Source organism: Cryptomeria japonica, chromosome 9 (genome assembly GCF_030272615.1).
Source record: "Cryptomeria japonica chromosome 9, Sugi_1.0, whole genome shotgun sequence".
In the NCBI taxonomy this organism is placed as follows: Eukaryota; Viridiplantae; Streptophyta; class Pinopsida; order Cupressales; family Cupressaceae; genus Cryptomeria; species Cryptomeria japonica.
In genome coordinates, this window is record NC_081413.1 from 522,982,979 (window position 1) to 523,007,349 (window position 24,371).

The 24,371-nt window shown below is 39.2% G+C and overlaps 1 protein-coding gene across 5 annotated transcripts in view; it reads left to right on the forward strand.

The window, feature by feature from the left end:
* LOC131077033 (sodium/hydrogen exchanger 1) overlaps positions 1–22,039 on the forward strand; it is a 182,190-nt gene extending 160,151 nt beyond the window's left edge. For 4 of the 5 annotated variants that reach the window (XM_058014396.2, XM_058014395.2, XM_058014392.2 and 1 more), the window contains exons 12-15: positions 20,219–20,357; positions 20,468–20,530; positions 20,674–20,757; positions 21,009–22,039. In XM_058014396.2, the coding sequence (XP_057870379.1) occupies positions 20,219–20,357; positions 20,468–20,530; positions 20,674–20,757; positions 21,009–21,329 (607 nt within the window). In that variant the 3' untranslated portion in view covers positions 21,330–22,039. The remainder of the gene's footprint in view (positions 1–20,218; positions 20,358–20,467; positions 20,531–20,673; positions 20,758–21,008) is intronic. The other variant, XR_009113518.2, reaches the window with a different exon arrangement.
* The last annotated feature ends 2,332 nt before the right edge of the window (positions 22,040–24,371 follow it).

The following is a 24,371-nucleotide window of genomic DNA, read 5'->3' on the forward strand; positions in this document are numbered from 1 at the left end:
AACGAAGATTTTTTGAATGCTCATCTATTTCGAATTGCTGTCTTGCCTGCTTGGTACACCAGCGTGGGGGAGTACCTTTCAACATCACAGTTTCCAAAGGAGATGCCGTTAGGAGAAAGAAGGAAGCTGGTGCTCCGCAGCAGGACATTTCAAGTAATCAATGGCCTCTTGTATAAAATGGGACCTAACCAAGTCCTACGACGTTGTGTTGTAGAAGAGGTTCAAGGCGTCTTGAGGGAAGCACACGAAGGGCCGACAAGTGGACATATGGGGCCAAATACAACTGCCAGGAAAGTGTTGTTGGCAGGACTTTGGTGGCCGACACTCTATAACGATGCCCGGGAATGGGTGATTAGTTGTGATAGGTGCCAACAGGCCGGAAGGCCACTTAAGAGGGATTTCATGCCGCTCAACCTATCGCACGCACAGGAGCTATTCGAACGATGGGGGCTGGATTTCATCGGACCCCTGAAGCCAAGTAGAGTGCATCGATGCAGGTACATCGTGGCGGCGACAAAGTACTTAACAAAGTGGGTCGAGGCACGAGCTCTCCCAGACAACTTAGCAATCAACACGACAAAGTTTATCTATGAATAGATCATCCCCAGATATGGAATTCCTATCCAGTTGACAAGCGATCCGGGGGGGCCACTTCGTAAACCACATCATCCGGTTGCTAACCACATAGTTAAAAAATTTCCACTCCCTGTCAAGCCCCTATTACCCTAGAGCAAACGGGCAAGTTGAGGCAACCAATAAAATAACAGTGTCTGTCATTTATAAGTCGTGTGGGGTCGAAAAAGATGATTGGGAGGAACGACTACCATCGGTACTGTGGGCCTACTGGACAATGTATAAAGTGACCACCGGCCAGACCCCTTTTCAGTTGATGTACGGACAAGAAGTCGTGGTGCTGAGTCTTCGGATTGCCATCGAGAATCGGTTGGGTGACATGGAAAGCCTAAGGGAGAGGCTATATGTCTTGAACATGTTGGGCGAACGGTGAATGATGGCACAATGGGCCACAAGGGCGGCCCAACAAAGACGGAAGGTTTGACACAAGAAGCATCTTAGGCGAATGAGATTTACTCCGGGGCTATTAGTGTTGAAATTCAATGGGCAAAACGAAATCAAACCTGGCAAATTTAAAGTACAATGGCTAGGTCCCTTCAAGGCGTGAGGTCAGTGCAAACAGAGCAATTAAATTGTGGACGCTTGACGGGAAGGAGGTGTCGGACGCCGTAAATGGGTCGAAACTAAAATTGTATCACGAGAGGCATTTGAAGGACCCCACCAGATGAGTAAGTTAAAATAAAAAATGAAAATCTGTACAACCATACAGAAAAGGCCGTACACCCGTACATTTTTAAAATAAAAATAAAAAATCCGTACGAATGTACGGAAAAGGCCATACAACCAAATTTTTTAATTCCGTATGACTGTACGGAAAAAGGCCGTATAGCCATACGAAAAAGCCATTATATTGGAAAAAAAAGGTTGTGCTCACAAGATAAGTCCATACTATTAATCCGTACGATATGTCGAGGGAAAATCCGTACAAATCAATACAGCACACATAGATAGGAGCACTCCGTACATACGATTGAGAAAAGAAATCTGCACATTATGAAATATGAATTCCGTACAGTAGTAAATCAAATTCAGCACATCATGAAATGAAATCCGTACATGCAGAAGGTGAAATCTGTACGGCCAAGGAAGGCATGGAGATTGGAGTGTGTGGAATAATTAACTGTTAAAGATTGCATACAAATCCAAGGCTAGAGAAGTTGAGATAGGGTACGAATTCTGAAAAGGATATAAGTGTGCAAGCAGGGTACAAATTCATCGATGGAGTTAGGGAGCAGGAAACTGAAGAAGTTAGAATGGAGGAAGCAGTTACAGCAATCTGAGAACTCATAGGGACAACCGTTTGGAAGGAGTAGAATGGCGGATTCGAGCAATGCTGGCAAAACGAAAAAGGTGGTGCAACCAGATGAAGGAAATAAAGCAATGCCAACAAAAATTACAGCACAAACAATTACATTCGAAGGTTTGAGCGTAAGTGCGTGTCGAACATGGTGGGTGGAAGCACAAACCTTAGATGACATTGCGTTGAAGACATCATTGTGTAGGGCACGCGTGCATTGGGCTATACAGATGCCTGTTTTTGCCATACGCGACTTTGAGCCGTACCTCCGCATGCTAATTAAAACCTATAATGCAGAGCTGCGAGTATCGACATTCAAATACCAAGACATAGATATTACCGTTTCCTTTGCACCAGACGCTTTCGCTTGGGTGTTTGGTATTCCAGACGAGGGCAAGGAGGTGGACAAAAGTGCCACAAAAATGTCAGCCGAGAGGAAGACGTAGCTCCTATAGCGGATATGCCGCAATAATTTGTCAGCAGCCGAATGTGGGAGGATAACTGCACCGAAGGGTAGGAGTTTGAAGAAATCTTTCATCGTACCAGGAGGGTGGTAGTGTTTGCTCGATGTAATGAAGAGCCGCCTCACGGGAGCCAGCAAGGCATCTGACACGACGGTACCTATGATCGCCTTGATGGATGGATTGTGGAATGACGCGGTGTATAATTGGGCGACGGTGCTTTCAGATAGAATCAATGAATTTTTGACTCTGAAGCACAAGGCATTCTACGTGCCCTTCCACGCCATCGGTCTCTTCTTAGATGCAATACGCACACAAGTGACTCCGAAACAGTGGGTATGGAACCCAAGCAGTAGCATTGACCCCTTGCAACCCTCCATTTTTTATTGGACCCACCTCGACACCTCCACAGGTGGTGGAGATGCACAGTCTAGTAAGAAGCGAAGGAGACCAGTCCAGGTGACCGTTTTTGAGAGTGAGGTAGAGACTGCAGAAGAGGTTGATAGTAGCAGTGGGGGGTCCGATGATGGTTCCTCGAGGAACAGTGGTGGAGACGATGCGTTTCGTCTGACAGGTCGGAGAGAGGTGCAAGAGAGCCCTCGTATGGGGGAGAGTGCTGACGGCACAGTGACTTTTGGACATATACCTAGAGGAACTCGGGGGCCTCTATCTGGTAGGGTCAAGCCCCCAGAGGGAGCCAAGACGGGCCACATCCTCTTTACACCAACGTTTTTGAGTGTGGATGGCCAAGTGATGCCACTCTCGCGTATGGGGGTGATAGTTGGTGCCGTCCCAGCAGTCCCTGTGCCGGGTTTTGGATAGTTGCATCCTCCACCAGCACAAGTTCCTGCACAGATGCCAGCATAGAGGGTTGTAGGGAGTACGTCCTCCTCCGTGGAACCGGCAGTATAGACCTTGGAGGGAGGTGCAGACATGGTAGAGGATGACGTCTCTATGGATACATGGTTGGGACGCCATATCCCCACGACCACCTCTGACGGCTATTGTGGACTTGGAGAGAGATAGTTCTTCTCCCTAGCAGGAGAACACCAGGACACTGCATGAGACAGAGGGGTTGGGAGAGGAGGCCCGTCAGCTAGATCTGCAGATTGGGGACCCTACGGAGAGCCAGCCCAGTGGGATGGGCCATCTTTTAGCCGATGTTGAGGCATGTGCTCGGCGGTGGGCGACTTCAGTGCAAGAGCGGACTCTCGACCCGCCAGCCTTAGAGGGTCTCCTCGCATTTGCCATAGGGGGTTGTGCTGAGGCGTTTGGGCGATGTTTTGAGGACAGGGGTTGGCCTGAGGTTCAACTCCTTGTGATGTTGGAGGAGTGGCAACGCTCAGGGGTGGCTGGAGAGAGTGGGATGTAGTCCCTACTTAGGAGAGTGGAGCAGTCTATTCGAGATGGTTATTATCAGCTCAGGCAGACTCAGCACAGTGTGGAGACGGCGCGGGTGGCTGCCCTGGCAGCTCGAGCGGAGCTGGCCACCCGTGTTCCACCTCTTGAGTTGGAGCTTGCCCAGCAGCGAGCTAGAATCAGTAGCTAGGAGGAGGAGTTGGCTTTTGCCACGAGTGAGCGAGCATTGTTGGAGACTCGACTCACTTCTACCTTGGACGAGCTTGATGGGAAACAAAAGGAGCTTATGGAGTCTGTCCATATGGTGAAGTGGTCGAGGGAGCGACAATTGGTCGCCGAGAGGGATCTTCGCCACCATACACAGCAGGTGTACCAGCTACGGGAGTAGATGGCAGCCACACCAGCGGGCCCTTCTTCATCAGGGACACCCTTTGTACCCCTTCCGTCTTGAGTTTCTTTTGCTGTATATGTTACATCATTCCCATTTTGGTTGTATGTCGTCCTGAGATGACCCTTCTTTTTTGGGGGGATGATGTTGTCGGGTAATTACGTATGTGTTAATTTGTGTGTTAAAGGTCGGCGGTTAACTTGACGGTTGCCGATAGGTGGTACCGGGTAACCGTGCCGACACCTATATAGTCGTCCTTGTTTCCAGTTTGTGGGAGGATAGTACGGGCTTGATGTTATCTGATGTACTGGCACATGCTATCAATGAGAATGCAGTATTGAGTTCATCTATTTGTCTGCATTTGTGTATATTGTCATATTTTGGTTATCTGCAATGCACTAAACACACACTCACACCCGTAGGGAAAACAACAAACACCATACTTCAATGTTTATTGATTTGCTTCAATTGCCTTTACAACAATTTCTGGTCAGTAGTCCTATTCTACCTATAGCTACTTTTGCTAGAAATCTAACTATCTAACATCTAACTCCTAAAAATCTAACCCTTTAGAAAAGAGAGGCACTTGCTTTTTATAGATTTTACAATTTTGAATCAGAGGCCAGGATTGAACTCATCCAATGGCTGCAATATGCCTTCTAGAAGCCTAGCAACTTTAACCCATGCCTAGTAACTTCCATAACTTCCCAACTGCCACTTTCACCCACTTTCTCATCTACCTACAACTATTTTTCATCAATTCTGCAAATCAGGTAGCTGAGGAATAACTGACCTGTGTCCCCCTTTGTTTTAAATGCATCAATGGGGCCCACAAGTAGTATTTTCACAATAAAATCAATTCTACTTTACAAACAGATTTTTTTTTGTTGTTGTTTCCAGCTGTGTATTTCAGAATGTTCACCATCCTGCAATCTTGTTGTTGGTGGGGTGGTGAAGGTCCCTATCCTCATGCCTTGCCCCTGGCTTTGCAACACGTCTTTCACTGGCATTGCTCTGCGATCATCATTTTGATCCTGCGTGCAACACCTTCACCTTTCGGCCCCATCACAATCAAAGCTTCGTCTGTGTGTTGGATCTTCTCCTGTTGTCCTATGTGGTTCCATTCATCTTGCATAGACAAGCAAATACGGGATCAATCAACCATGCACTTAGAAACGTAAAACACCGAACTTTATCGTTTGTTCTTTTGTCATTTGAAACATCATACACCCCTTTGGCATTATTGTTCGGCGATGTCATCACCTTGAGGAGGCGAAATAATAAAAAGAGTCTTACAAAGGGGACCTGAACATCTTATATTTTTTACCCTTTTTATTATCTAATACTTTACAGGTCCTCATTTTGGTATTATTTTCGGTGTCTAAGAGGGGTGAGAAAAGAATGCTTTCTTTGAAGTTAACTTAAGTTGTCATTTGTTTCATTATTTTTGTCAACATCAAAGTGCTTTTAAGTTTTCAATATTTTAAAGGGAGGACATGAAAAGCGTTTGAGTTTTCGACCTTCGTTCTAAACCGACTCCCTTTATTTTTCTTACTTTGGCACCTTGGTTATTTTGGTGTATTGCTCGGGGGTTGAAGGCAAAAATGTTTTTTCTTTTAAAACACACGCATTTGATTTTAATTGACTCTCCTTTTTTTATTTTACTTTATTTGCGTTTTTTTTTTTTGGGAGATTTCTGTATTTTGCCGGTATATTTGAAGGCACAAAATGTTTCTTTTAAAACACAGGAAAAAATGCGTTGCTTTATTTATATCGACTCTTTTCCTTCATTCAACGCCTCTTAATACAAGCCTTTGTGTACTTTCGACGGATTTGAGGGGTGATGACAAAAAAGGGCTATGTAAAAAAAACCATTCCAAACTCATCTTGCCCACGAAACTCATTTTCAGGATTCTCGTCGATGTTTGACGGCGATATCAAGAGCTTTGGCAAAGTCGACTTTCGGTATTGTTGTCGGCGTATGCAGAGGTTCCAATTAAAATCGCGATTTTGGCAAGATATATGACCAAAAGCGACTTCATATTTGTGTTGGTATTCTGTTTTAGGTGTTTGTTCGATGGTTTAGGAGGCTTAAAGGTTCAAACGCCTGAGCATCTTCGATATTTTTATCGGCCATTGCAGGCTCGATATTGAAGGGGCCACTTAATATTACAAACTCCCGACGTTGGTGAATATCGCAATCTCCATTTCGCATTTTGGCCCTACTGACCTCACGCGAAATTTGGGGCTTTCATCGGGATTTAGTCTTATTTAGTTTGTGCACTCAACCCTAAGTGTTTGCCTGAAGTTCACCGACTTTTTATTGGCTTTTGAAGGCCCGAGAATTAAGAGAGATTTTATCAATTTTTATTGTTTTTCCTTTCTCTTCTAAATGGGTGCCCGAGCCTACGTTTCTAGCCTCCTATCGACATTTTGACGGGTTTAGCAAGGCACATAGAGTGCCACAATAATTTCGACTTTGTTCAGACATCTATCTCTCTGTCTCCTGCAGGCAGATGGAGGCAGCAGGGGTCCCCGTTGAGGAGAAGGGGTGTGGTGTGAACACAACACGCTCCACCTCCCTCAATTGCTCATCAAGATTGTCGCTAATCAACCTAGCCCAATTGATTATCTTTTCTCCTTTAGTTACTTCTTCAATATAGTTCCACATCCACAGTTCATAGGCAAAGGCTTGAGGCAATCCCATGTTTCGGTTCAACATTATGACAAGATCGCTATATCCGTCCTCAAAATCAAATTTTAAAAGCTTGTTTGGTAGCCTAGAAGGATGATGCCTTGGATGCTTCATCCAAACATTGTTGATGATCTCGACACATGACTCAGGTTTGGCGTTGTACATTGCTAATGCACCCTCCTTAGTTTTAAGGACCTGGACCATGGAGCTGTAGGTAGGAAGATCAAATGCCTCCACAATCGCAGCCTTGGTGATAAGTTAAAACTTTGCCATCCGGACCTACTATTTGCCTTTGTTCTGAATTGTAGTGCTTGGCACACTCCGCAATCAACTCATTGCATTGTACTGCTGGGGGGAAATTGGCTGCTTGAGCTATTCCATTCCTTGCCATTTTCCTTGCCATCATGGAAGAACTATGATTTCCACATCCAAACACTTGATTTTGGAAGTCCTCCACATCGATGTGCCCCGAGTTGGTGTCACTAATCTTTCGCCACTTTAAAGTGATCCTCGACTCCATGAGGACTCCCTTGAAATCTTTCTTCATTTGTATTTGCCTCGAGTTGCTTCTGGTCCGTGCTCCTAACATTTACCTGAAAATAAACAACTTAAGTTACCAAATGAAAGGATGCTAGGGTTAGGGACGAAATGCAAGAAGTATCTGAGAATGAACTTATTAAAATTTAAATTTCATGATGATATTCCAGCTTGTAGCAACGCTTTTACTCTTCTCAAATGCATAGTTTATTGATTTCCAAACTTAATTCTGACTTGAAAATGACAATGCAAGGACAAACTAGGTCAAGATATAGAAGAAATTGGTTTTAAATAATATATTCCAAGCTTACCCTTGATTGATTTTAATTTTAAGTCAGGTCTGATTAACAAAGAGATGAAGGCTGGTATTTACTTTGTTTGTGATCAAGACAAATTTGCACTACCTTGAGGCAAAATTTCGCACCTAGCTGTAGTTGGGAGTAGGCTTGCTTGGAGCTAACTTTGGTGTTTGATAAGGTCTGCCTAAATTCGCACCAAGGCTGAGGCAAATTCGCAGCTATTGAAGCCTGAAAACTGATGAAAAAAAACCCCTCCAAATCGCATGCAAGGAGTCACAATCAGGTTTGCACAAGATCAGATTACAAATTTGCCTTAGTGCTGGTTGAAAACACAAAATTGCTGATGAAAGATAATTCCAGATCTGCTCCTTAGGCCTTGGTCTGCTCTGCCTTGTTTAATCGAAATGAATTGTGGTCAAATGATAATGCATTACTCTCCTTATATAGGCATCCAAGGCTAGGGTCACATCCCTTTGCAAGCTAGGCTGACCTTGTATTGTGTTAAAATGTTTTTTTATTTACCTTGACTCCTTGGCCGACTTCACACTTCATTTCATCCTTCATCCCTCTTGGGCACAAATGAGCCCTAAGCTTGCATAGCGGGTTTGGAGGTCTTGCTCGCACAACATTATGCTGAGAGGCTTTAGAGGGTAAGGCTGCACAAATTTGTCATGAGTGCATTTGAAGGGTTAATATGCACAACCTAGGTAGAGCAGGATTCATAGGGTGGAATGCACAACACAATGCGTGAGAGATGTGGGCGCACTTGATAGGTGTGCTTGCACAAGTTTGGTGTAAGGCGGGATTTGAAGGGCTAGATGCACAAACCAAGGAAGTGGGGCTCATATATGTAGAGCGGGTTTGGATGATTCCATTGTATAGCTAAGGTGAGTGGGCTTGAGATGAGTGCATACACAACTAAGTGATAGAGCGCATCCTAGGGGTTTCCATGCACAAAATGGTGAAGAGCGCATAAGAGGGTTGTAATTGCACAATTTGATGTGGAGCGGGTTCGATACATTGATTTGCACAAAGTTGGAGTGCACTGCATCCCTTGATGTATTGACATGTTTCAAGGCCCCCTTCCAACTTTGTAATGCAAATTGCATGTTTGGGCCTTACACCAATGGGGGCATTTGAGATATGTTTATGCACTAAATTACCTTGCCTAGGGTGGAATTTAGAGGTTGTCTTGCACAAGGTTGAGCGCATATGGGGGTCTTGAATGCACAAACCGAGGCGCATTCAAGATGTTGCCTTGCACAAGTCTCATGCTTGAGCGCATTTGATGGTCATGCTTGCACAAGATGCATGGAGTGCATTTGAAGGGTGTGATTGCATAGAAGGTTGCTCTAGAGCACATATAAGGTTAGGTGTATTCACAAATGCAAGTTGAGGGAAGGTTGATCACGACTTAGACAATTTTAGGTTCCACTTCCTCATTTACCCTAAGCACAACCATACTAGGCTTCTGCACAAATGCGAGTGCATATACGTGGTGCAAGGGGGGTTGATTCTAGACAGCCAAATTTTCACACCTCTCTTACCTAGGGTTTTGCACAATGTGAACTTGTAATTCATGACCTTAGGCATTGTTCTTGCATTTCTTGATGGAATTACAAGCAAGCTTACCACTTCTAGCTCTTTTCTCCATTCCTAGTGACACCTTGCACTCCGATAACATTTTACAAACCTTGACACTTTTAACAACATTGACAATTTTTAGCAATTTTAGCAAGAATTTGCAATTTTGACAACATTTGCAAGATTTTACATCTTTGACAACTTTCAACCCCAAAATACACTGACAAGCACAAGGTATGGATTTGTTGATTTGGTAACCCCCTAAGGGCGAAATGTGCAATTACAACTCAAAATCATTGCCAGATTGATTAAACCCTAAAAAACAACTAGACTGCTAAGAAAAAGAGGGGGTCCATATTTGCAATGGGGCGATGTGTGAAAAGGTCACAACAGGTAATTGAAAAATAATTGAGTGATATTGAATTAACTTGAATGAATTAATAACGAATATACATGTGTATATAAAAGAATTTACAAGACGGTGTTCTAAAAAGAACAAACTCTTAATCTAAAGCTTCAAGACGAAGCTAAAACACTTAAAGTGCTAAATAAAGCTAATAGCTAAAATCTAAAAAGCAAACTATGCGTTCTTATAAAAGAAGCAATAGTTTCACTTAACGGACTAAAAAGCAAAAAGCTAAATGAGTTGAAAACTAAGATGACAATCTAAAAAGCTAAATGACTAACTAAATGACCATTAATAGAACCACTAAAAAGATAACTGACTAAAAGAATTAATTATTCTAATACCCTCCCTTAATGGTCATTGTATCAACTAAGTACCCAACAGAGGACACTGCAGATCTTTTGATCACAAATGCAAGAACACATTGCTACTTCGGAGACCCTCCCAGGATCTGCAGAGTGTTAATGACCAAGAATAGCTGATTTCGGATGATTGATGTAACCCTCACACGCAAATTATAGAACTGGCACACACGAATTATAGAAGCCTGAGACCATGATTTTGAGGAAAAATCGGCAAACCCTTTTGCAGAAGAGTATTGAGCACTGTTTGCTCCAGCAACTCCAAAACATACTGCAAGATACCACGGTTGCAGATGTTCGCCCTGGCAACTCCAGGTGAGACCCAAACTTGACTACAACAACACAATTTTTGAGGAAAAAACCCTCAAACCCTGAAAAACAGGAACCCTCCAAAAGAGAATTCACAATTTTTTAGGAGAAAATTGAAAAACCAAGAAATGTGAGGGTTACAAATCATCATTTTTGTGGAAAAAACGGTAAAACCCAGATAACCAAAATCCCACACGGAGTAGAGATGATAATTATTAAGGAAAAATTTATAAACCCTGCGAACAATTTTTGAGGAAAAAATCATGAAAACCAGCAAACAATTCTCGAGGAAACAATCGTGAAAACCAGGAGACAATTTTTGAGAAAAAAATCGTGAAAACGCTAAAATGTCGTGCGGCAAAACACTAGAAATCACACGGCAAAACACCAGATATTTGAGGAAAAAATCAAGCAAAACCCTCCCATGATTTTTTGTGGAAAAAATCAGAGAACCGAGAACAAGAAAACCTGAAAATAATTTTTTTCAAGGGACAAAAATTATAAAACCTACGAACAATTTTTGAGGAAAAAATTGTGAAAACCCACAGACAATTTTTTCAAGAAAAAATCGTGAAAAGCTTGGGACCTTTAGGACGAGAGGTCTTGCCCAAATCAACCTGATCAAGGCAACAATATTCAAATATCGTGAACATGCACTGTTTCCGGGTGTTGTAGTTACGACCGTTGAACTTTTGACTGTGTTCAATTTGTTATTATTAGCATTTGAATTACTATAATACTAATAATTGCATGTCTCTAATTCTACTCCTTGATTAATAACCACCCCTTTATTTTATTAATCTATTATTATCTTATTAATAATATCATTATAAATAATATTACTTAATGTTTGTACCTTAATTTCAATTGTCTCTTAGCTTTCAAATCATTAATAGTACTAGTAATTGCAATCTTCTAATTGCCCCTTTTCTATCCCAATACATCCTTAGTGCACTTTTAATTGTTAGCTTATTAAATTATATCATTTCCTTCTTTCATATGTTGTTGAGCTATAATTATAGCTTTTTTATTATTTTATAAGGTGGTTGTTGTTTCTGGTCATTTCATGTTTTTTTTCTGAATTTTTTATTCTCTAATTGCTATTGGTTCTACCCTGTTAGACCATTATTTCCTTTCTATTGGTTCTCATTCCATCTCTCTCACCCCTCTTTTTAATGAGAAAGTTCTGCAAATTTATCTAAAGCTTTTCCTAATCTTAATGATATATCATGGAGATCCAAAACGTTGATGTTAAAAGTTAATACACAGTTTGATTCAGGACTTGCAAGCACTTGTAAGAGAGATCAATCTTGAAAATATGGACAGCCTTTTTTCACTTCTCTTTCAGCACTGATCACCTTATCTCTGAGGACATCTTCATTAAGTCCTCTCAACCCAGGCTACTCTTGAGGTCATGCCCTTAGACTCATTATTAATGACTGTATGATGGTTCTCAGTATTTCATATCCTGCTTTTGTTACAGTAGACTGAACATCTGGCCATGTTCCATGACATTTGAAGCATGGGGATAGCAGGGGGTGACAGGACGTGTTTTGGGGATGGCAGTCTGGGGGTCCTGTTTTTGGGGATGGCAGTATAAAATAGACATTAAAATTTAAGTTTGGACATTCATATAATTTATGAAAGATTTTGGACATTCATATGATGTGTCAAAGACTCAAAGTTGATATTAAAATTACATTTTGATCTTTGATATAAAGTGAGGAAAATTAATTTACCTGTTATTCTTTGCAAATATAGTGTTCAAAATAATTTTAGTACCTGCACTTATTTCTTACAATTTGTCATTGGCTTATCACAATTAATTTTAATTTCCACACTTAATGTCTTCAATTCTTCTAATATCAGCACTTCTGAAAATTAATTGTGAAAGAAATATGTGGAAGGTAAACTAATTTCCCATTATTCTTTACATTATAAACCAGTGCGTGCAAGGTTATTCTTTGCAAGCACATAGCAGTTCTCAGATATTGTGTGTGCAATGGAGGACAGATGGTGTGGATTGATGATGCACAGAGATTAAAGTGTATGCGTAGAGATTCCTTTTGGCATGCAAAGGATTAGAAGACCAATGCTCAAAATAAGGATAGTATTGCATAGGGATTGCATGTAAATGTAGCTGGATATTTTATAAATTGAAGTATTTTCTTTTAAATGTGGGGCAATTTTTTTCCTGCATCAGGGATTTCTGGGCATCCCCAAGACAGTTGAGAGGCATCTCTGATAATGGTGACTGTCCTGGGGAATGTCTTAGATATCCCACGCAATCTTGGGGATGGCTAAAAGTCCCATTGATGTTCTTGCTCTTTCGTTCTCATGAATCGTCTCAGGGATGTTCCAATATTTTGCAAAAAGTTGGGAATGGCCCAGGGATCTCCCATTTCATCCTGCTGTTCTGGAAATGCAGTTGGGAACAGCTGGAGGATGTCCTCTGCTGCCCCACCATCCTGAACTCAGTTGGGGATGGGGATGCAGGTTTCCAAGGGGAAGGAAATGTGCCCTCTTGTGACCATGATTTTTGTCAATATCACCTGCTTACACCTTTGTATCATATTCATGGGTACTGTGCTCTTGGAGTTAATATTATGCTGCATGCGTTGTAATTCTATACAGGTCACCTCTTTAATAGAGCTTAAAGTTTTCTTGGTAAATCTGCTGGCTTACCTACTTATTCATTTCATATTGATTTTTGTACTTGGAGATGCTTTATCTACTCCCTTGTTGGCAACATAGGCTGCACTTTTGAGCTGCATCAACCTAGTTTGGATATTTGTGGATGGTAGTTTATTCTTCTCCCTTTCTAATAAGCCAGTTCTCTCTAGGATTTTGGGGCTCTATAAAACTGTGTTAAAACATATGGCGTGGGTTGTGAAAGATTTGCCTCAAGGATGTTATCTAATCCTAATACTATTTTCCTTTGGTAAGCATCCTTGTTTCCATTTTGCATGGGACTAACTTTGTTCCACTTTGATTGCTTGACAAAGAAAAGCTCTAATCAATTTCCAAAATATTCAGAACTGTAACTTGTGATAAAAGTACATCTTGATTGACAATATACACACAAGAAATTACTTTCCTAAGTAGTCTTTTATAGCCAGGTTTGGTGACCAGCTATGATCAAGATGATCCTTCAAGGGGACTTTCTAAAATGTGCTTTTGAATTATGCTAACATAATTCTTTCTCATAGTTTCTTGCAAGTGCGGTGATTTTTTGTTTTAGAGGGAAATTTTGGAGCGAGTTTAGAACAGTAAGAGATATAGAATAGAAAATTGCTCATATTCTTTGTCATTGTTTGTACCTTCTTATTGTTGGTATCCATGTCTGTTGTTTGTAATTAGGGATGGCGGATTCCAATTGCCTTAGGGAACATTGGAATCCGCCTAAGGGTCTGGTCCCTCCTCTAGCGTGTAGGGCTGGGCCCTATACTTCGCGGCACATCCTTAAGAACCCCCATGCTTCTCCACGCCACATGGAAAGGTCCAACCCCATAATCAATGCATTTTGGATTAAAGGAAAACAATGTAAATTAAAGGATAAAACCGACTCAAGTATAAGCCGACATATATGAACAATGCACCATATAAATAAAGATGCTTCCCACCTCAATCACACACATTGATTATTCATTTTATTCCATGCAAAATATATGTCTGCCATTGCGAGTAAAGGAGGAATATTATATCTGCCATTATAGCGAAATACCTCAGTTATGTCAGCGATCTACTTCTGCCAGTAAAAGTGTGAAATTCATTCATGTGAAGAGCGAACTGATGTTGGAGGAGAGCAAACTGAAGTTGCAGTCCATAAAAGAGCAGACTCCATACATTACCAACCTAGGGTTTGGACCTGATTGCTGTTGGAAGGGTTAAAGGTGCAGATGTGACTACTTGATGCTTGTGAAAGTGCAGTTTTGTGGTCACATTATCAGTCCTAAGTACAAACACCTTCAAGTACTTGAGATAAGTGTTGTAACCCTCATATGAACATAATTCATAATCAGATCTGAGGATCTTTTCTGGCTGGGTTTTTCCTCCTAGGAGGTTTTCCCAGGGTAACTGTGTTTTGTTCTTATTTTGTTCCCTTCTTTGTTATGCTTAAATCTGGAAAACTACAAACCCTTCATTTAATCAATTTAGTTAGTAATTAAATTCTGATTTTCTGAGTTTAGATTAATCTGAAAGTGCTAACTCAAAAAAGTGAGCTTATATCTATGGTTTGAGTGTTGAAATAGTAGCTAGCTTGGATACCTATCTATTGTATTTTAATGTTGTCAATGACAATTAAAATACACATGTATTATCTATTATGTAAATTGAACTTAGGGCTGGGCCCAAATACATGTAACTTGTAATTATGTCTTGTTATAATGTAACTTGTGGATAGGACAGGCCCTAGAAATGTAACTTGCAATTTGGTCTAACCCTAATTGGGCGATGTAACTTGTGGTCCTATACTAAATGTAACTTGTAGATGGGGTAGACCCAAATGTAACAATTAACTATGTTTTGGGCTGGGCTCAATTGTAACGTGATGGCTATTGGGTTGGACCCAATACCTAACGTGGGAAAATGTTTAATATTAATTATTTATCTTGCAAGCCAACTTGAGGATGTTTGGCGCCAAAAGGATGGTATATAATCCACTTGAAGATGAAGTCATTTATACAATCATTCTTAGCAAATGCAATCTGCTCTCCTACACTTTAGCGAACTCTTCACTTGTTGCGAATTCAGTCAAGGATATTGTTGGGCGAAGTTGTCAAGATCTTCTGCAATTCTGCTCCAGCCTATTGTTGTCATCTACTGCTGATCCTCTCTTTTGGTCATCTACTGTTGATTAGGGCTACATCCTTCATTACCTTGTCAACTTGCTGTTTGGACAGCAATCTGAGATAAGTTTGCTATATTGTAATTGCCTACAATTGAGATAATACATATCATATTTAAGGCTGGGTTTTTCACCTCCAAGAGGGAGGTTTTCCCAGGGTATTAGTGTCTTGTGTTTTATTACTATTACTGTTTATTCACAGTTTGATTATAATTAATTGGGTTAGTTTAACATCTGATTGTTTGAAATTAACATGGTATCAGAGCCAAGTTTGTACTAACCAGTGATCAGATTTAATCATGCATTTTATTTCATCTTTGTGTGCCCTCGAGCTAGGGCACGCAGGGCAACTAGTGCTTGTGGCATCATGATGGTAGTTTGGAGGTGGTTACCTACAGTATGAGCACAACATGAAACATGAGGTGGTTTTAGGTGTTTTCGTTTCCCTCAACTTTATCGTTGTTTGTATAATCTTGAAAAAGGTTATTGTGTTAGTAGAGTTGCGTGTTGTTGTTTATCTCTGCATTATTGTGGTTTTGCTTGTGTTAAACTTATATTTTGAAAAACAAGTTTAGTTGTGTATTAAGGAAAGATTATTTGCAACTGTTCGTAAAACCCTAGTATGGGTTTTACCTCTGAAGTAACATTTTTGTTAAATGTATTTAGTTTTGTTTTTGTAAGCCCTTGTTAGGGCTTGTTGCAAGAAACATTATATAATCTTTGTTATGGAGCTAAACCCGTATGTTGTCCTCAAGACTTACTATGTTAAAAATTAAGACTAGTATTCAAACCCTTGTTCAGGTATACTATTTGGAATAGACAGTGGTTAATGTTGTTCATGTAAACCCTAGTTCAAGTTCCCTTTTATACTTTGTATACCCCAGTATTATGAATTGAGGGTTTGATTATTGTAATCTATGTTTATCATAGTTTTGCATACCCTTGTTCCAATTGGTTATTTAAAAGCATACTTTTTTTTAATTCTTAACCCTTGTTCGATGTCTCCGGCCTATGGTTTAGTTTGATCATTCAAGGATTTGTGGTTATATGATCAATGTTTACTTTTCAATAACACTAGTTTAGATTTGGTGCTCAGTTTTGGTGAAGTTGTATTATGGTAACAGGTTTTCTTCTATTCTGTTAAGATGATCACTATTTCAGTTGAGCAATTTCCAAGATGATTATTATTGTTTATTTGTTAAAAGAAATTCAAAACGGATTTGAAAAGGAAGTACTATTTGTTAAGGTATTCAAGGACGCATTTGTATATTTTGTTACTTCTTTTATTTAAGAGGATGACAGTTTTATTTCAGTTTTTGAATAAAGAACATTATATATGCATATTGTTGTAGGCATTCTTTGAGATGAGTTTAGTTGTATTAGAAAGGGATATCATTATTGATTATACTCTATTGAGAGTTATTGATTTGTAGTGATTCAAATGCATGATTATTCTACTTTGTATATCAGCATATTGTGGAAATTTATACGGCACTACCGTGCATTATTTCACTATACTATATCATTGTATGTATAATGCATATGCTATAAGTTAACTTGCATTATATATGTTGTACCTTTGCTTCTAAATCTCAAGTGATACGAGATTAGAAGATGTTATAAAAGTGATAGAGATGATACTCTGTATTTGTGTCATAACTATGATATGTACATAGTCTATCAAGGCATAATGGAAATGTTGACTAATCTGTTGTGCGGGGTCCAAACCAAGCTTAGTTGACAATAGTGTTCCCATATTGTAATCACTATGCACAGATCTTAATATAAGAGGGTCCCATTAGGGGACATTACACACACACACACACATATATATACATATACCACCAGCAGTTGTTGGAATTTGGAGTGCTAAAAGGGCAAATCTGAAAATAATATTAGACTGTTGTTTTATGCTTGATCCGAAGATTAATTCCTTTGATGTGTTTGTTGTTGGATGACTAGAGGTTTGGTCTGAAATACCTTTATATCCTTTATCAGAATTATTTTGATTATACTGCAGCTTACTAATTGCTATTGATCCATGGAAGTATAGTTCTCTTTCAGGCTCTAACTATCATTGCTTGGTTAGTATCTTCATTGGTAAGTATACTTCACTCTCCTTGTAAACATTCTATGTCACCATCATGTGGTACTTCACTATTAAAAGGTATCAGTAATTCCTCATCTATGATCTGATTGAGTTTTTGTTATAACCTGTATGGTGATGTACAAGTTTCAAGTTGTATGCTATAGGCTGACTTTTTTAATTTGTGTCACATAAGTATTGTCTCAGCATTCTATGTATCATTGGTTATATTGTTAAAGGGATGCATCTAACTTATCATGAATGTTGTGATCCTCACCCAAGGTCATTTTTATATAACCTCATATAGTAGCTGATGCATGTCAAGGGCCAAGGCCATACTGACATCAGAAATCCATAAGCTTGGATTGATGTGGCTTCAGAGGGAGCTTTGAAATAAGGCATAAGGATCTTCACAGTCAATTAGAAGAAGTTTGAAGATATGTCATGATCATAATTGCGTCATGGGTCCAATTCATAAAAGGTGAAGTTGGCATTTCTCATCCTTGTTTATGAATACTTATGATACTATGATGCTTGGCTATCAATCTAACATTGAGGATTAAGAGGGAGCCCTATGATCTTCAATAAAACTCTTGGTATGAAAGAGTACTTGATAAGCCTAGGGTTTTGTAAAACTTGTTTCTTAAAGTATTTGAAATGCTAATCATGATTCCTTATGTGGATGATCTAACTCTGACTGATAAAGATAGTCTCATGATTTGATATAAGAAAGAATTAGCTCATAATTGAAATGGAAGATCTAAAACTAAAATGCATTACTTCTAGGTTAGAAGTGTGGCAAGGATCTAATGAAATTTTCTAAGTCAAGTTTTCTATTGTTATAGAATTATGGATTGTAAACTTACATGGAAACTAGCTTGAAGAAGTTGAATATGTCTGCAGCCAACTATGATCTTGTAGATTCATCTGAATAGAGGCAGGTTGATTGGTGAGTGCTTCAGCTAATCAAAGCTAAGCATATTTTGATATATTTGCAAGACACAATTGATTATGGGCTGAAGCTGCTATCATTAGAAGACTGCTTAGGTTCAGATTGGTCAAGAAGTGTTACGGACAAGGAAAACACTTCAAGCATTCACCCGCTGTGATCTCTTGAACCTACAGGAACAGTCCTCAGTTGCATTGAGTATTGCTGAAGCTAAATACATTGTTGCAAGTGTTGCATCAAGAGAAGCTGTGTGGTTTCTCAAAATTCTTGTTATGTTGCTTTGATTTATCATCAGGGTTGTATAGAGATACCTGACAATTCAGTGTTTTATGGCAGGACAATGTTGTGTTGCAGATGTTCTCACCAAGTCTCTTGAAGCTTGAGTACTTCAAAAGATAGACTTGGAGCTGTGGAGAACACCGCCTTGGTTGAGAGGGAGTCTCAACCTCAGTGATACATTGTGTTGTATCAACCACCCTTTGCGGGCAATGTAAGGTGGTAGTGTAATCTTTTCAGGGAGAAGAGTAATTGTTACCATCCTCTGTGGGCAATGTATGATGGTAGAAAAGATCCTCTCCACCCTCTGCGGGCAATGTAAGGTGGATCCAGTCTATGCTTGTGTGCGAGCTGGAAGATTATGTTATGTAGTTTCATTCTATGCTTGTGTGCAAGATGAAAACTACAATATTCTGATTATGTTTATTCCATTCTTTGCTTGTGTGCAAGATGGAGGATTATGTTTATTAGATTTCATTCTATGCTTGTGTGCAAGATGGAGGACAATGGTTATGTAACTCCACTCTATGCTTGGGTGCAAGATGAAAGATTATGACAGTGTATCCCTCTCTGGGAGAAGGTTGAGGTGTAAGACCTCTTCCATCCTCTGCGGGCAATGCAAGGTGGATCCATCCTCTGCGGGCAATGCAAGATGGACATCATGAAATGAGTGCATGATATTTATGTGTTTTATTGCAAGTATACTCTATGGAGCTCATACATTCATCCTTGCGGGCAATGCAAGATGAAGGTCATGAATGGATCATGACAAGTGGCAGCTATCCTCCCTAGCTAAGAGGGAGTGTTGAAATAGTAGCTAGCTTGGATACCTATCTATTGTATTTTAATGTTGTCAATGACAATTAAAATACACATGTATTATCTATTATGTAAATTGAACTTAGGGCTGGGCCCAAATACATGTAACTTGTAATTATGTCTTGTTATAATGTAACTTGTGGATAGGACAGGCCCTAGAAATGTAACTTGCAATTTGGTCTAACCCTAATTGGGCGATGTAACTTGTGGTCCTATACTGAATGTAACTTGTAGATAGGGTAGACCCAAATGTAACAATTAACTATGTTTTGGGCTGGGCTCAATTGTAACGTGATGGCTATTGGGTTGGACCCAATACCTAACGTGGGAAAATGTATAATATTAATTATTTATCTTGCAAGCCGACTTGAGGATGTTTAGCGCCAAAAGGATGGTATATAATCCACTTGAAGATGAAGTCATTTATACAATCATTCTTAGCAAATGCAATCTGTTCTCCTACACTTGAGCGAACTCTTCACTTGTTGCGAATTCAGTTAAGGATATTGTTGTGCGAAGTTGTCAAGATCTTCTGCAATTCTGCTCCAGCTTATTGTTGTCATCTACTGCTGATCCTTTCTTTTGGTCATCTACTGTTGATTAGGGCTACATCCTTCATTACCTTGTCAACTTGCTGATTGGACAGCAATCTGAGATAAGTTTGCTATATTGTAATTGCCTACAATTGAGATAATACATATCATATTTAAGGCTGGGTTTTTCACCTCCAAGAGGGAGGTTTTCCCAGGGTATTAGCGTCTTGTGTCTTGTGTTTTATTACTATTACTGTTTATTCACAGTCTGATTATAATTAATTGGGTTAGTTTAACATTTGATTGCTTGAAATTAACATTGAGTTTTTGTAATGGCTGTAATGTAACTAACATAATTCAGTGCAATTTAATGCAGCCCTGGGACTTCTGTTGGCCTTAGTTGTGTTCTTCTGGCTTTGGTTTTGGTTGGAAGGGCAGCTTTTGTGTTCCCACTTTCCTTCTTGTCAAATTGCTTAAAGAAGACACCAAGTTCTAAAATCACGCTTCGGCAGCAAGTAAGATAATTGAACTGCTTCTAATGATGGCTTTTCATTGTGTTGTCTTGCATTTATGATGCTTTGTAATGTAGCTGAGGTGAGCGGTAACATTTTCTATTCTTCTCCAGTTTATCATATGGTGGGCTGGTCTTATGAGAGGTTCAGTTTCAATGGCCCTTGCTTACAATCAGGTAATTTTTCTTATGTGAGTTCATATATTAGGGGAAATAGTTGAAAGTTTCACATTAAGAGGGTTGTAGGCTCTGCATTTTTCTACTTTGATCTACTTTGATGTGTTGGATCTAGAGACTTATGATGGCTTTACTCTTCACAGTTTACAAATTCAGGTCTTACAAAATTGTCCCAAAATGCAATTATGATAACAAGCACTATTACGGTGGTCCTTTTCAGCACAGTGGTATGTATGATAATCACTGCCTCATATGATATTGATGCTCTCCCATGATGATGTTTTGTAGGGAAGTCAGAGATGCTTTAAGTGATGAGAGTCAAATTTTCTTTTTTTCTTACCATATTTTTCTCTTAGCATTGTAATGTGAAGAATTTCATCCAGTTCAAGCATTGAATTACATGGTTTACAGGAAAGAATTCCTTTAGGCTAAATAACCACTTACAATTATGCTAAATTGAAGTCATACACTTGTTCAGGTCTTCGGCTTGATTACAAAGCCTTTAATCAGGCTAGTGTTGCCACAAAACTCAAAATCAGGCTACACATCAGATCCATCAAGTCCAAAGAGCTTACAACATCCACTGCTTGGAAATGGCGAGACGGGGGAAGATGAGCAGCATATAAGAAGGCCAAGCAGCTTACGCATGTTACTTCAAGCACCTTCCTATACGGTGCATTATTACTGGAGAAAGTTTGATGATTCATTTATGCGTCCTATGTTTGGGGGCCGAGGATTTGTTCCCTTTGTACCAGGTTCTCCATCAGGGGCTCAAGATAATGATCCATGGAGGGCATAATCTAATTGTCCATGCTGATACACAAGCTTATGGCTGGGGCTGTATGAGTTGATGACAATGGCATGGCTTTACCATCGTATCTTCAGAAAGAGTTTGGGTGAGATTATAAATCATGTGGCCATTCTATATATGCTAGATAATGTGGCTACATGCAGGGTTGAACTGTTATATTCTTATATCAGGACATATGAATTATTTACTCCTGCCTTTTCTCTCTACTAGGAGAGCAAAATTTCTCTATCCTGGCTGACAAGTTTCTTATGCTTCAATTTTTGGCACAGTTTTGAAATTATTCAGTGCCCAGGTTGTATATTTATGAACAGAAACTGCATGATTAACTTAATTCTGGATGTGTATCATCTAGATCGTGCCGTGATGCCTGGTTGGAGAAGCAGGCACACTTTGATAAAGCTTGGTAAGATTTGGATGCCTGCAAAACATTTCAAATTGAGCTTTCCGTTTTGTAATATGCTCAGTTACATGGCTTGTATTTGGGGCTTGAGTTTTTTATATGTCTCAGGACATCCAGTATATTTTTTCGACTGTATGAAATAAGTATTTACAGAGTTAGATTATGTGCTACTTGTAGACCATGACTTGTTTTGTCAAGCATAACTGTGCTACGGACATGCAATTTTATTTGCATTTTGATGATTTAATCGCACAGAGGATAGATGATGTCTGTCTAAAAGTCAAGAAGTTTTATATAATTGGCTTTGGCTTAGTTCATGGATAAAAGAGATTTTATATTATTATTATTTTGTTTGCTATTTTTTTGTTTCTAATCCCAGTGCCTATAATCCCATATCATCAAAATCATGTTGCATTAAACTTTAAATTAAATAACTTAGGCAGATTGAAGATATCCCAATATGTAAGCAGCTTAAGAGAGCAAATAATCTACCATATATTCATTCATTTCGAGATCTCTGTATGATAACTCGAAATTTTAAGGAATATAATGTATGATGGGTTTACTGCATTAAAATTAATAGCGTTTTTCTTAATTCGTACTTGGAATCTATGTTTAACTATAGCGACAACAAATTCTTATGAATCATAATTAGTAGTTCATTAAAACAAATATTTTTGATTCAAGTGTTTCTTAATAGCGCAATGTCTTGCACACTTTCTGTGGTGCTGCTAGATCCTCCACAAGTAAGAAATCCAAACAATGTCAAACTTGTCAGACTGTCTTCTGCGAGGGTTTAATTTTTTTTTTTTGTTAAATCATTGGGTATTTAATTTTCCACCGAGTTTTAATCTTTGTGATCACATTTAGAGTACTAATAGTTATGAAATTAAGTTTATTTAGGTAAATTATTATTTATTTCGTAGGTAAATATCTTAAGATATTTTATACTTCATTTCTTGTGATTTCTATAATTTTTTTTTGGTGAGAATCATTTAATTATAGAGAATGAGTTATAATTTTTTTTGGTGAGAATCTGTTAATTATAGAGAATGAGTTGTCATCTAGATCTCTTCTGTGTAGTTTCTAAAAAATTAACTTCATTGCATTAAATGAACACACTAAATGGATAACCTAGTCTTCGTTCAGCCACTACTTCTCAATCAGTTATTTTTTAGCATATTTGTTATTAGCAAAGATCTTAAATTCATTCAATCGCAGGTTGTATTTTATACATTAATCAGAAATATTACATAATTTCAAGGTTAGCTTTCATTTCCATTCTGTCTCTTTTTCTAGGTGTTCTATAAGTGGACTTTTGTAGGAAGTCCCCATGAGGAATACATGCCTTACCAGAGCAGCCAAAAACAAAAGGACTCCTTGTCAAATAATCTAACTTGGTGCTAGGAAACCCTTTTTCACATCTGAGGGTTCTATTTTGTTTTTTGGGTATTTTTGTAGGAAACCTTTTCTGGAAGCATGCCAGAGCAAATTTGAATTCACCATTATGTCTAGAACAACCAAGAAAACTGAGTTAACCCATAGGGGCTCCTAGTGAAGGAATACTCAAACACTTAGCTACTTTGCGTTTGTTGTGTTTGCTCTCCTCTACACCACGACTTGGCCCATTGTCCATGCGTGTACTTCCTTCATCAGTGCCAAAGTTCTCTTATGCACCTTTTCTCAGCACCACAACTTTGAGAATCCAAAAATGCTTGCCCTTATTCTTGGGTACGAATCGTTAGGTTTCACTTCGGATGCCCTTGCATTAAAATAGATGCATGGGCAAGGGTTTGATTGTTTTGGTTTTATAGGCTTGACGTGTTTCAAGGCCATACACTATTGTTGTTTTTTTGACACTGACACTAATGACACTAATGAGTGTTTTGCTTGATGGTGATTGACACCTGCCATTGATGTTGTTGCAACGTCTACGTCTATTCTGGGTCCAAAACGGACCTTTCGTACAATGTGTTAGCAATAGGTTAGTCAATCGCAGCCGTTAATTGCAAAATCGACGGTGTAAAATTCGCGACTAACACGCGTGTTAGTCAATACGTACCGTCGTTTTGGAGCCAAAATAGACGCATCCTGTTGCAACCAAGCATCATCATCACTCCACCAGTTGGTAGTTGTCACCATTGCTTTCCAATCAAAGTGTGATTGTTGCTTCATCCACTTGTTACTTGGTTGGATATTTCGACAAAATATTCTTTTGTTGGCATGTTATCAAAATATTTTAGGTGTTTTTTATTTCAAAATATGCTTTTCACATTAATGATCTACAACATTGTCAATAGCAACATTAGTTGACTTGTACATCCTACATTAGTGCCAAGTGAGTAGTTGACATGCACCATCCTTGAATCGAGTATGCCATGCTAGTGTTGTTGGCTATCAAACACACAAGCCTTAAGATTTGAATACATAAGGCCAATGAATGTGACTATAGAGGCAATGCACAAAACTTGTGCTTGGTGGCATAAGTGGACTAATTCTTGTGAGGAGATAAATGAGATCAACTAAATCTAGGAGGGTATTTGTAGAGGTATTTTTAATAGGACATTAAGAACAAAATGATCAAACAATATGAAAACATTCAACAATTATATTATGTGATGAACCCTAAA